Source organism: Denticeps clupeoides, chromosome 3, assembly GCF_900700375.1.
Source record: "Denticeps clupeoides chromosome 3, fDenClu1.1, whole genome shotgun sequence".
Classification (NCBI taxonomy): domain Eukaryota; kingdom Metazoa; phylum Chordata; class Actinopteri; order Clupeiformes; family Denticipitidae; genus Denticeps; species Denticeps clupeoides.
This window is the reverse complement of record NC_041709.1, coordinates 13225645-13238548: the sequence shown is the minus strand read 5'-3', so window position 1 is coordinate 13238548 and position 12904 is coordinate 13225645. Positions and strand designations below refer to the sequence as shown.

The 12904-nt window shown below is 47.5% G+C and overlaps 1 protein-coding gene across 2 annotated transcripts; it reads left to right on the top strand.

The window, feature by feature from the left end:
* The first annotated feature begins 516 nt into the window (after nt 1-516).
* On the top strand, nt 517-12638 carry onecut2 (one cut homeobox 2). Of its 2 annotated transcripts, none has more exons than XM_028973832.1 (2): nt 517-1884; nt 12350-12638. In XM_028973832.1, the coding sequence occupies exons 1-2, from the start codon at nt 756-758 to the stop codon at nt 12634-12636; spliced, it is 1416 nt and encodes a 471-aa protein (XP_028829665.1). In that variant the 5' UTR covers nt 517-755; the 3' UTR covers nt 12637-12638. The 2 variants fall into 2 exon arrangements, with proteins under 2 accessions (XP_028829665.1, XP_028829666.1); XM_028973833.1 differs by having other exon boundaries at nt 517-1894; nt 12350-12561.
* The last annotated feature ends 266 nt before the right edge of the window (nt 12639-12904 follow it).

Below are 12904 nucleotides of genomic sequence, written 5' to 3'. Positions count from 1 at the left end.
CATTATCGATATATTTATATTTTCAAGTTAAAAGATGTACATTCAGTGTGTTTTCTGCTCCTGCACCGTATGGAGTATCGCAGAACCGACGGTGTCGTGACATATCGACATATTTCATCGTGGGATTCTCGGTCGTCCCCCCACCCCACCCCCCAACCCCAAAAGTCGTATTAGAAACTTCAAGCTGTTCCACTGGGGTGGGCGAAGAGGACGTGATTCGGGGGGACAGGTCCCTCCCACGGCCGCTATTCTGAGCCGCCGTGGGGACGGGAAAGGGTTACGGCGGCCGCGAACGGTCCGGCAGCACCTCAACCGCACTCCGGCGCGCGCGACCAGGGCGTCGGAACGCGGCGCGCCGATTGGCCGCGCGGGAGGTGGGAGGCGTCGCCGGCGGCGCGGAGGGGAAGGCGATTGGCCGAGCGGCGCGTCGCTCACCGCCTAGTCTCCGCCCCTTTCAGCGGGGTAGGGTGAGCGCGGAGCAAAGCCCATCCTGGACAGCTCCAGCTGCCCAAACAGAAGACGTAGGAGGAGGAGAGGGCTCGGACATGGGGAGGATCAGCACTGGCCCGTCGGATAGAGATCGGTAATATGTTATTATTATTTTATTTTTGATTTAAAAAAAATTAAAATAAAAACTCGAGCGGCCTTAGAAAAAGAGAAAAACAAAGCAAACCAAAAAAAAAAAAGAAAAAAAAAAAAAAAAGGAATAAGAAACCCATCCCTGGCACGAGACATTAAATAGATGATTGGACTGAATGAAGACTGCCTACAACGCCTATCGATGCCTGGCCAAGGATCTGGACGCGTACGCCATGAACCCGGAGATGACAATGGACAGCATCGGCGGGCTTCATGGTGGAGTAAGCCATGAGCAGGACCTGATGAGCAGCCCCCACCACAACCGCAACTCGGGGGCTTCCTTGCGGATACACCAGGACCTGGCCGCCGCGGCGTCGTCGCGCTCCGCGATGGTCTCCAGCATGGCCACGATCCTGGACGGCGCCGGCGAGTACCGGCCCGAGCTGTCGCTGCCGCTGCACCACGCCATGAGCATGCCGTGCGACACGTCCCCTCCCGGGATGGGCATGAGCGGCACCTACACCACCCTGACCCCGCTGCAGCCCCTACCGCCCATCTCGACCGTCTCGGACAAATTCCACCACCCGCACCACCACCACCACCACCCGCACCACCACCAGCGCCTCTCCGGGAACGTCAGCGGCAGCTTCACGCTGATGCGCGACGAGCGGGGCTTACCAGCAATGAACAACCTCTACAGCCCTTACCACAAAGACATGGGCGCCATGGGCCAGAGCCTGTCCCCCCTGGCCAGCAGCCCCCTCGGCAACGGCCTGGGCTCCATACACAACGGCCAGCAGGGCGGCCTCCACAACTACGGCTCCGCGCACGGCCACGACAAGATGCTGAGCTCCAACTTCGACGCCCACACTGCCATGCTGGCCCGGGGCGACCAGCACCTCTCGCGAGGCCTCGGCGGCCCCGCGGCGGGCATGATGCCCCACCTGAACGGGATGCACCACGCCGGGCACCCGGGCCACCCGCAGTCGCACGGGCCCGTGCTGGCCCCCAGCCGGGAGCGGCCGCCCTCCTCCTCGGGCGCGCAGGGCGCCAACTCGGGCCAGCTGGAGGAGATCAACACCAAGGAGGTGGCGCAAAGGATCACGGCCGAGCTGAAGCGGTACAGCATCCCGCAGGCGATCTTCGCGCAGAGGGTGCTGTGCCGCTCGCAGGGCACCCTGTCCGACCTCTTGCGGAACCCCAAACCGTGGAGTAAACTCAAGTCGGGCCGGGAGACGTTCCGCAGGATGTGGAAGTGGCTGCAGGAGCCCGAGTTCCAGAGGATGTCGGCCCTACGGCTTGCAGGTAAGACAAGGTACTTTCTTTCCGACCAGTCTTACCCTCCTCCCTCCATCCCTCCATCCCGCACCTTTCATTTATTAAAGGGTGACAATAACAATGACGACGACAACACGGATGTGGCTCAGTAACTGCGACCGATGGAAAATAAATTGTCATTAAAACGCGCGAGTCCCAGTAGCATCGTCATCATCGTCATCAAATGACCTTTTTGTTACGAGGTGTAGTTTAGTGTGATATTTGTGCTATTTGTGATGGTTTGGTTCGTCACATTTGTGTTTCTGGTGTTGATTGGCGGGTCGCTTTTTAAAGTCGCTCCTTATTTTTTCTTATTTGTGGAATCGCGTGGTTTCGTTCAAAAGTCGAGCAAAACACTGTCGAGTTGTGGCGAATTCGGGGTGGACGAGAAGAGAAGAGGCGGACGGAGGCAGGGAGCAGTAGATGCTGCTGGTGGTGATGGTGTTGATCCCAGTGAAAACGGTGTAAATGCAGCTGTCGCTGCGCGTCGCGCCGGACTGTTGCGCCCCCTGGCGGCGAGGGGACCGGCGACACGAGCGGCGCGGCTTTTCTTTTGTTCCAGCTGGGAGGAGAACGTACGGGGTATAAAAAATGTGATGTGTATATATACATATATGTATATAGAACGCGTAAATAAACAGGAATAACACCATATTCTCTTTATATTTAATCATAAATATCTTTAAGACGACCTCATTTTTGCGTCACACTCCATCCAGCTTATCTGTTATTATTGTGACGACCACAGCAGGCCTGGAAACATAACGTGTCAAAAGAATAGATTTTATTTTAAATGTTGAAATCATAACAATTTTTTTGAAGAATTAAATGAATTGTGCTCTGAAAAGTAATATTCATTGATCATAATAATCTCTGTGCCGAGGGAACAATAATCACAGTTTGGTCCATTTTTAAAAATTCTTGTTTTACAGTAAAAAAAAACAAAACACACACACACACATTCAGCAAACCAGCATTATAATATAACCAATAAACAGTCTGCATTCTATAACAACCCAGCAAGTCCGAACTTCAACCAAACAGTACAGCCTACACATTTACATGTCCTAACGAGCAGCTTTACTAAGTAGGCGATCTGTAACAGCAGCTCGGGTCGACAGACGAACTTAAAACTTTTATCCAAACACGGGCGCGTAAATGACGACCGAATTGTAGGACTGTTATTGTAGGACTTTGTTTTTCGAGGTCGAGACGAGAACATGCTCGTCGTGTTTGTGGACCCCCACGGTACAGGCCCACCTTTCTGGCCGGGGTTCGGGACAGGCTCCCCCCGCAGGAGGAGCGCAGATGGCTGGGGAGGGGGGGTTCTGCGGTTGGGGGGGGGGATGCCGGGTTGCCAAGAGCGCGCTTTTTTCACGCCGACGAGAATTGCGCGCGAAACCACGGCCATGCGAGAAATGCCAATAAAAAAAAAAAAAACTCCAAACACTGTGGTGCCACAGATTGCCCCATTTGGCCTTAGAAGCTTTATGAAAACTCGGGTGTTTTTGTGCTCGGGGTAGAAATGTGGCCACGACCTGGCAACAGCGGGTCGGCGCTTTGGGGGGAGGTATTATGTGATCGGGGAATTGAAAAGAAGAGCGCGAGCTGCAGCCCCCCCATGAATTATTGATAGAAATCACTGCGTGACCCACGAGCCGAGCGCAAAGCGCCACCCCGGCTTGGGTTAACCAGGCAAAATGTACGTACGACAGTAAATAAAAATAGAAAAAATAAGGTGGACAATAATAATAATAATAATAATAATAATAATAATAATAATAATAATAATAAAACGACCGCCCTCGCCATTCCTTCTGAAGCCACGTCCACACCGTGTTGTGTGTTTTATTCCGTGTGGGGACAGTGTGGGTTGGTCCCCCTGTCCCCGAGCCGTGACACCAGGCTTAGGCGCTGGCCGGAGTGACGCCGTATAAACCACCAGAGACACAATCCCCATTAAAACACGTAAAGTCAGATGAATCGGTGGAGTCCACAGATTCTAACAAAATAATACATATTTACAGACTCCATCTAATATGAAGTTACGTTATGAATATATAAAACCCCTTACTGGTTTTGTTATCAACAGAAGAAGGTTTACATTTTAATACCAGACATTTCATCAGTTTTTATGTTGAATGGAAATATGAAACAACAGTGGGTTTATGGCCGAATATTACCAGGAGCAGCTGTATTATTTTAAATATAAAACGGACCGCTGTCCATTGGACTGTGCGAAAGTTGGATTGCGCTTGTCGGTAAGGACAGAACAGTCTTGCTTTATGCGAGGCTTCATTTCCGTGTATTCCATGCATCAGATCATCTGCAATGTGGAGATGCGGAGATGAAGCCGACCCTCCTGCCTCTCACCACTGCAGTTATGTCACTTTTTCTCAAACAAATATGTGTAGCTGCACGGCTGCGGATCGATGCAGATAATCTCTTGAAGATTAAAAGAGCATTAATGCTGGCAACAATAACACAAACGTGTGGACCCAGCGCGCATTGATCTGGAACCCGATCTCGGCCTTTTCCAGGAAGGCTCGCGGTGGAAACATCTTCCCAGCACTGCGGCGTCACGGCCCGTCCTCCTCGCGCGGGCTCGCAAGACGGCGAGGCCGCAGGACCAGCCCACGCCAGGACACCCGGCAGGGAGCATTGTGGGTGACCTTCACGCAGGTTCTTCGCTGACGGAAGTGCAACACACTTTCTCCTGACGCAGGGCACGGAGGTTCCCGCTAAAGCTCACGCCTGAGGCGTTGTTGCCGCTCTGACGTGCTACGCGGTTAATACGGTGCACCGTGGGGCAGCTCAGCCCACTCACTCAGCTCTGCAGCGATTGCTGTGTCGTGAAGTCCATTTCCTGCACAAGCTACATTAAGCTAATGCAATATACGCCGCTGGTCGGTGGACGCGAAGACGCGGAAGTAAACATGCTATAAGTAGCCTGTGCAGGGACCCCCATCAGTCAGGGGGCCGAATTACTGCGGCTTAATACATGGGCTAATTTGGCTGGTTGGTTTAACAGCGTTGTGTCCGTGTGGGCTCTCCATCGTCCCCATAAAGCAGCGAGTAAAGACACTCGTGAACGTTTGGCCGGTGCCATGTTTTTTTGTTTTTTTTAGCAAACATATATACGGCTGAGCCTGTTAAGTGCTGGCAAAACCGCACGTTCTGGCGAAAACGAAAATGATAAGGCGACGGTGGGCCAGTGGACCCAGCGGACCCCGGCGCTGAAGAAATTGTTGAAACGTATTGTGATGGGGGACTGGGTTCGCTGTCAACACGGGCCTGAGCAAAGGGCAAAGTTTTGCCTCCGTCCGAGTGTGCTGCTTGTTCATGGCTATGGCGGCGGTGAGCAAACCAGATACGAGGGCTCAGCCAAAAAAAAAAGCAGGGAAGGTTCCGGGTGATCTGCGCGGCCGATAAAACAGTAGAATAAATGGCACAGCCGCAGTTATTATAACAACCCTCACGTTGACACTATAACACAGATTCCTATCGCGGATTTCGGATTATTCCACGTCCATGAGGGCAAAAAGCCTAATCAGAGCAGCAGGCGCGTTGGCCGGTGATTGAATCTGTTTTTTTTTTTTTTTTTTTAACTCTGAGCTCCTTTGTTTGACCAACTGTGTCTGAGGTTATTTCCTCATCAGCAGAATAATATCACCACGTCAATGCGCCCTCGGATAAGTGTCGTCTGGCAACAAACCTTTGGACTGCTGATGTCATGATCGGTGGCACAGACATGGCCGAGAGCGGCCTGATTGGAGAGGACCCTCCGTGTCGTTGGGGACACACTGGATGCCTTTGTGCAGTCCTTGATAGCGATCAAGCGATATTAGTTCTGCCGTCGAGGCAAGTGCTCGGGGCGAGGGCCGACCCCGCCAGGCGATACGCAGGCGTCCCGAGAGCGGGTCCTCCGGCGCGCAGGGCCTGCTGCAGGCACGAGCCACCGGCACCGAGCAGGATAATGTACCCCCCTCCCCAGCCATAACAAAGCATCACGCCCACAGAGGATTTTACTGGAAGTCACAAAGTGCTAAAGCCACGGTACTTAAAAATAGAGAAATAACCCATCTCGGGGTTTTTTTTTTTTTTTTTTTTTTTTAAAGCTCTCCAGTGGAGAATCACAGACCTGAGCAGTGTTCTAGAGAGCCCGGGATTGTTTCCACGAGGAGTTTCTGTTGAACAAGAGGAAACATCATTACAGCTCATGTTTTGCGGTGAAATATTGATCTCCAAGGCCAATCACCCTGCATCGCCACTGTATCACTTCCAACTTCAAAGCAAATAATAAACATGCCACTTCTCCTTCCACGTCCGAAACGTGCGGATTCATTAGGATGGAAAAAATTACAATATATAATAAAATCAACTGCGTTTGTATTCATTTTGCTGGTTTGGCCACAGTTTTTTCCACATCACGGCATTTTGTGATGATACATTTGCACTCATTTTCACCTTTTACTGGCCTCCAAAGTGCCAGCCACGCCGCCCACGGCCCGAGAGGAGCACGGCCCGTGATTAATGGAGGGAGAAGCGGGACCCTCTCCGGCGGGTCAACTAAATTACGCGTCAAGGGCAGAGGAAAGTCGAACCCGCGCAGCAGCCCTTACCGACGACACCGCGGCTCCACAGCGGCCTGGTTCGCCATTAAAAACACCTCGTTTGGCGTAAATCTGCACGCGTGTGGGCCGCGGTTAAAATGGCGCGTTTCTAGGCCGGGGAAAAACGCCACGGCGTCGAGCCGCGAACCTTCTGGAAAAGTCGCGGGTTCGAGGCTGCGTTTTTTTTTTTTTTTTTTTTTTTTTTTCGCTGTTTGTTTCAGACTGTTTGGCAGCCTGTGACGTATATTTGTCACTTTGCATTTTTTTCCCATTAGACATAAAGACAATTTAGACATAAATTACAATTCCATGTGGCTGCGTTCAGTATGTCCAATTTTGTGGTTTTATGTTAAATATTTAATTAATATCGTACAGGGAAAATGCACAGCCTTCCAGCAGAAATCCATTGTTGGACTGTTTTAGGGGGCTCATTATGTGATGATTGATATTAAATGGTGAGCGTCATATGAGGAGCATAAATCAAGGTACTAGACCGAATATGAACTAGGGAGGAATAAAGAAGAGTCCGTGGCAACCTCTTCCTCCTTCGGGCGACATTCAAGGAAAAGGAGTTTTATTTACACGCATATATAAACGGAACGTGTCCGCCACAGCGCTCCCTATAGGCTGATAATTTTATACAACAAAAACAAACCACAAATAAAGTATATATACAATAAAAAGCATATTTTCATTTATGTCAACACCCCCCACATACACCTTGCTCTTACATTCTTATCTTACAAAAGAAATAATTCCAGAAAACATTGTTCCTTCTTTTCTTTTCATAGCATCACATACATGCTTATTCTCCAAACATACATTTTGCTTCATCACATCTGCTACCATCCGTTCAGTTGGACAATATTCCAAAACCACTTTTCCATCGTTTTTTTTTTTTTTTTTACGCCAGCACACCCGCCACTGATACTGCTGCCTGGGTGTCTTTGTGTACTACAGGTGATGTGTAGTGATATGCATCAATGCGCTAGATATATACATTCTTGTGTGGAATACTAGTGCTGCTTTCTGGTTTTCTGTGAAGAACCACTCACATTAAGGGTAATCGGCAGCCCAGTCTGCACCGCTGTGTGCATATAGGCTCAAATTGTCATTTTCACATCTTCTGTGACACAACTCTTTCTCCGTTGTGCCCTTCAGATATCCAAGTACGTTTAGCGGTAGCCTACAATTTACTTAGTACAAAACTCAGATCAGCTCTCGTACAAGTAGTGAGATAGATCAGGCTGCCAAAAGCATCATTTCTGCACTAGTGTAGTCCATAGTCACTGTTCTGTTCAAAATCGATACCAAGAAAATCTTTCAGTTTAGCCAAGTCTTTCAGCTTGACTTTTTCAGTCAACATCTCCTTTACAATGTTCAGTGCATCTTCATCACTGGCAGCAACGGTCAAATCCTCTAGCCACACAATCATGATTTTTTTTTTTTTTTGGTTTCCTTTGTGTAAACACAATGATCTGCAGGACTTTGCACAAACCCATTTTCATTGAGGTGCTCATGCAACACGCTGTTCCAGTTCCTACCTGATTGTTTTAGCCCATACGATGTTTATATGCGTTTCTCATGTGTGCTAGATTTTTTACATCTAAACCCTCTGGTTGTTCCATGTAAATCTCGCAACTTATTGGTGCATGGCGGTAGGCTGTTTAAACATCCATCTGATCCTAAATGAGGTTTTCCTGCGCTGCCTTCTATATTAACGCCCTGATACTAGTCAGATTTGAATTAGGAGAAAATGTTTCCTCATAATCTACTCCCTTTTTTCACTGTATCCTTTGGCCATTTGGCCAAGTATCTTGCCTTGTATTTGTCAGACCCATCAGCATCATTTTTGACTGCATTTACCCATCTATCCCCCACTGTTTCCTTGCCATCAGGCAAGTGAGTTTGGCTAAATGTATCATTATCTTTCATTATGGTTGCTTTTGCTCGTCCATCGCTTTAAACCATTCTTTGGAATTTGATAAAGTTACAGCTTCCTTAAATGTAAGGGGTATGTTGCACATCACTTTGTAGCAATAATCTATGCTGGTCTCACCTCTCTGTGTTTGGCTATCCGGTTCAATTGTGTCTGCTGAAACGTTGCCCTGTGTATGTCCTGAGCTTATTTCAGGATTTTGCTGGCTCTATTAGACAACTCATAACCATCATCATCATCATCATCAGGCATCATGTCAATGTCTCCTCTTCTAAAAAAGAATTTTACTAATCGGTGCGTCTGTACCTTCCCATTTCAAGATAATAGACCATGTAGGCCGGGCTATTCTTGTCGTACCCAACAAAAATTCCCATCTCACATTTTGGATCGAGTTTTCTCCTGTCCTGTTTGAAAGAAAACATATTGACCCAAATTTATGCATTCTAGACAGATTCGGTTGTTTCCCTGTCAGCATTTGGTAAGGTGTCTGTTTTGTACGTCTGTTAGAGCATCTGTTTCTTATTACAGCAGCTGTCTGTACTGCATGGGTCCACGATTCCTTCGTTAGCTCACTTTCTATCAGCATGCACCAGTTTCTCTCAGCAGTTCCATCTTGGTGCGGCGGGTATGGTGCTTATGTTTCATCTTTAATGCCATTTTCACTCAGTAGTGTTTGGTAGTTCCTCCCTATAAATTCTGCAGCATTATCAGACCCTTTTGCACCTAATCTTTCCATTTGGGGCGGTATCGGCAAGATGCTTCATCATCAGTGAATGATAATGCAAATTTATATCCATCACTGGACTCTGGATCTACTGGTCCTGCTAGATCTGTATGCACAAACTCTAGAGCTCTCTGTTGCGTGTTTGAGAGCTTCATTCTGGTGGTCTGATGTGTGATTGTGATGTCATCATAATTGCAGTGTGCCAGAATCTTGTGCCCTGTCTGGATATCATAACAACCCATATGCTCATGAACGTAATTTTGTACAGTCTTTCTATTGATGAACATCCTTGCCTTGCTTGAAGATTAGCTGCTTTCCCAGAAAATATGTCCTACAGGTATGAAGGGATGAACGAGGCTTGTTTCGACGTTCACAGTGCGTCTCGGCCTGGAAACAGTGGTCGGTCTTCTTAAACTTGGAGATGTCTGTGACTATATGTAAAGTTGCTCGAGTGTCCACCATTAAACCAGTCATCTTTACACCACGTGTACTCCATGCTCGTTTAGTCCGAGGCTTTTCGCGTGTCATCGCGTCACTGTTTCTCTGTGTCCTCGTACCTGCGTAGTTTAGGCAAAAGGTTTTTGCATGACATGAATTGCAAATGGCTTGAATGCTTCTGGAAGGCCTTTCAAAAACCATTGATATTAAAAGTGCACCACTTAAAGCCTCGCCAGCATTGCGTAACGTATATACGTATATACAGTACAGGCCAAAAGTTTGGACACACCTTCTCATGTGTTTTCTTTATTTTCATGACCATTTACATTGGTAGAGTCTCACTGAAGGCATCAAAACTATGAATGAACATGTGGAGGCGTGAAACATGTGAGAAGGTGTGTCCAAACCTTTGGCCTGTACTGTATATAATCCATCGCACTTTTGCTGTTTGACTTTCGAAGCGTAGTCAGCTCTGCATACAGGATAATTATGCGAGGCTTCCCTTTGCCAGCATAATACCATAATACTGCTTCTCGCATTACCAGCGACAGAAACTGAGTCAGCTGTGCATATGTCCTTGCATTTTTCTCCACGCCTTCTCCGTCGGCCTCTGGTTCCCTTAAAATGGCTTCTTTTAGCCCTTGCAACAGAGTGGTGGCATCTCCCTCCACTCATGGTACTAGCTGTACATGCTAACTCTCACCAGACACGTGGCACGCTACGTTTCTCTCAAAAATAAAAAATCCTCAAACGGAACGTGTCCGTCACAGTGATGTACAACAGAAAAAAAAAAAAAAAAGCACTAATAAAGCAAATAACAAACATATATAAAACGGACAATAAAGAGCATATTTTCATTTATGCCAACAGAGGGACGTAAGATAAATACGGGATCGAAATCTGTTTTGGCAATGCCTTCAGTTTGCTTCGTCACAGTAACCAGTTTTAGCACCAGTCAATACTGCCACAAACAAAACAGGCACGATCACCCCATGCTCTTTAGCCCAGTTTTTATCGACTGTGCAGACTGCATTTTACTCATAAAATGTAATAAGCCTCTATGCATATGCAGACTGTCCTCATTAAAACGCTGATTATTAAATGGAATATTATTTTTATGCAAGACGGACTGGGACAGCGAGGCTGCTGGAATGGCGCTCACTTCTCCCGTTACCGTTGGAATAAACAGCAAATGGCGCCGCCCGCTGGCGGAAAAATACAATTACAGGACGACCGAGAGCGTCCTCGTGGAATATGTTTAATTAAATAGCTTAATTTCTATAACAAGCTATAACCTAGTTTGTCAGATGAGACCTGCACCTACAACCATGCTTTATATTGAGTAATGCCACCTCATAGAACACATTGTAAATGTAGGTTATCATTACATATTACATTTTACAGCATTTACCAGACGCCCTTATCCAGAGTGACTTACAATGAGTAGTTACAGGGACAGTCCCCCTGGAGCAACTTAGGGTTAAGTGTCTTGCTCAGGGACACAATGGTAGTAAGTGGGATTTGAACCTGGTTCTTCATAGGCGAGTGTGTTATCCACTAGGCTACTACCACCCGTTGTATATTTGTTGTGCAATTGCTAGGGTTCAGATCCATGCAGAGAGCACTAACGGGGCGAGAGGCGGTGCGTATCTCAAGTCTTTTGATGGCCATAAATTATGAATGTTGAGTGTTGAACTATTGGTGTACATTGCACTCCATCAAAGATTTAGTTTGACTGCAGTATAATGGCAGGCCTGCGCCACAGGGAGAGGGGAAGGACGCGGCCCCTTCGGTGTACCCTTGGTCGAGGTTGTGGTCTGGGTTATTCAGGACAGGATCCTAAAGATGGCTTTTACTTCGTTCGTTTCGTTGGCAAAGGCTGACTGTTAACCTTCCAATTTACTTGAAGACGTAGCAGAATACTCAGCAGACATCTTAGCACAGAGCTAAACTATCCAATTGCTGAGGTGGCGACGGTGGCGGTGTTAATAAATGCACAGGAGCTGCACGGCGGTGAGGTGCGGGTGCGCATGTGTTTACACTGACCGGCGGCCAGTTTCCTCTTACATAATAGTTTTGTACTCAATTGAGTACTTAACTTGATTTCTATCGATCTCGCTCGCTCTCAGTTGTGCATACTTAATTCAGAGGGGTAATCAAATCAAATCTTAAGCCCTCTTCTGTGTGAGGCCTGATGTGTGTGCAAGCCTGTGTGTGCATGCGCGCGCGCACACACACACACACACACACACACACACACACACACACGCGTGCGCAGAGAGAGAGGGAGCCTGTGCTTGTCAATTAAGAATACCTACGATCATGCCTTTAAAATCGCTATAATGGTGCACTCATGATTTAGGAAGCTAAACCCATTCAGCAGTGTATTCTACCCATATAGGAGACACACATCTCCCTTTTGTAGTTTATATGTTGAGATCTAACAGCATGATGTGCGAGTTCCGGAGCTTTTTATGTAAAACCATAACCACTCAATAAATACATTCCAGCAAGGATACTTACCTGCGGAGTAAATTCTATGTGATTACATGTATGTGATCATTTCGTATTTGTAGTTAAAATGTGAATTTGTGAAACCATATAAGAGGTCATATTACGTTGATGTTGTGATAATGTAAAAAAGTCATTTCTGTGCAAGCTTTCAAATGATGACCAAGTCAAATAACTCTTCCTTTTTTTTTTCTTGTTTTTGTCCTGTTATCTTGACAACCAAATTAGCGTGCAAAAGAAAAGAGCAAGACCCAAGCAAGGAACGGAGCAATACACCAAAGAAATCCCGGCTGGTTTTTACTGACCTCCAGCGCCGCACCCTCCTGGCCATCTTCAAGGAGAACAAGCGTCCGTCCAAAGAGATGCAGCTCACCATCTCCCAGCAGCTGGGCCTGGAGCTCACCACCGTCAGCAACTTCTTCATGAACGCCAGGAGGCGCAGCCTGGACAAATGGACGGATGAGGGGAGTCCGGGAGGCAACTCCTCTGCCTCCAGCACTTGTACCAAAGCGTGATAGGAGGGACCGGGGGGGTGGGTCTATTATGGGGTGGTTGGGGCGGTGGGGCAACAGTCAGTACCCCAGGGGCAGTCCAGTCGAAACCAAACTTTTTTAAAAAAAAAAAACAAAAATTTTTTTTTTTTTTTGGTGAAGGGAAGGAGATGGATAAGGGGCTGTTCACTGGCACCAGGTAGCAAAAAACCAAAGTCAGAATCATCAACTAAGAAAAACACATATATCAATTCCATTACGTAGCTCCCAAACACTCTTTATCTGTCATAGT

Bases quoted from the DNA above. Each gene is read 5' to 3' on its own strand.
- onecut2 (XM_028973832.1), top strand. From the start codon at position 756: ATGAAGACTGCCTACAACGCCTATCGATGCCTGGCCAAGGATCTGGAC. The intron at 1,885-12,349 runs GTAAGACAAGGT...CAACCAAATTAG, and splicing joins GTCGGCCCTACGGCTTGCAG to CGTGCAAAAGAAAAGAGCAA.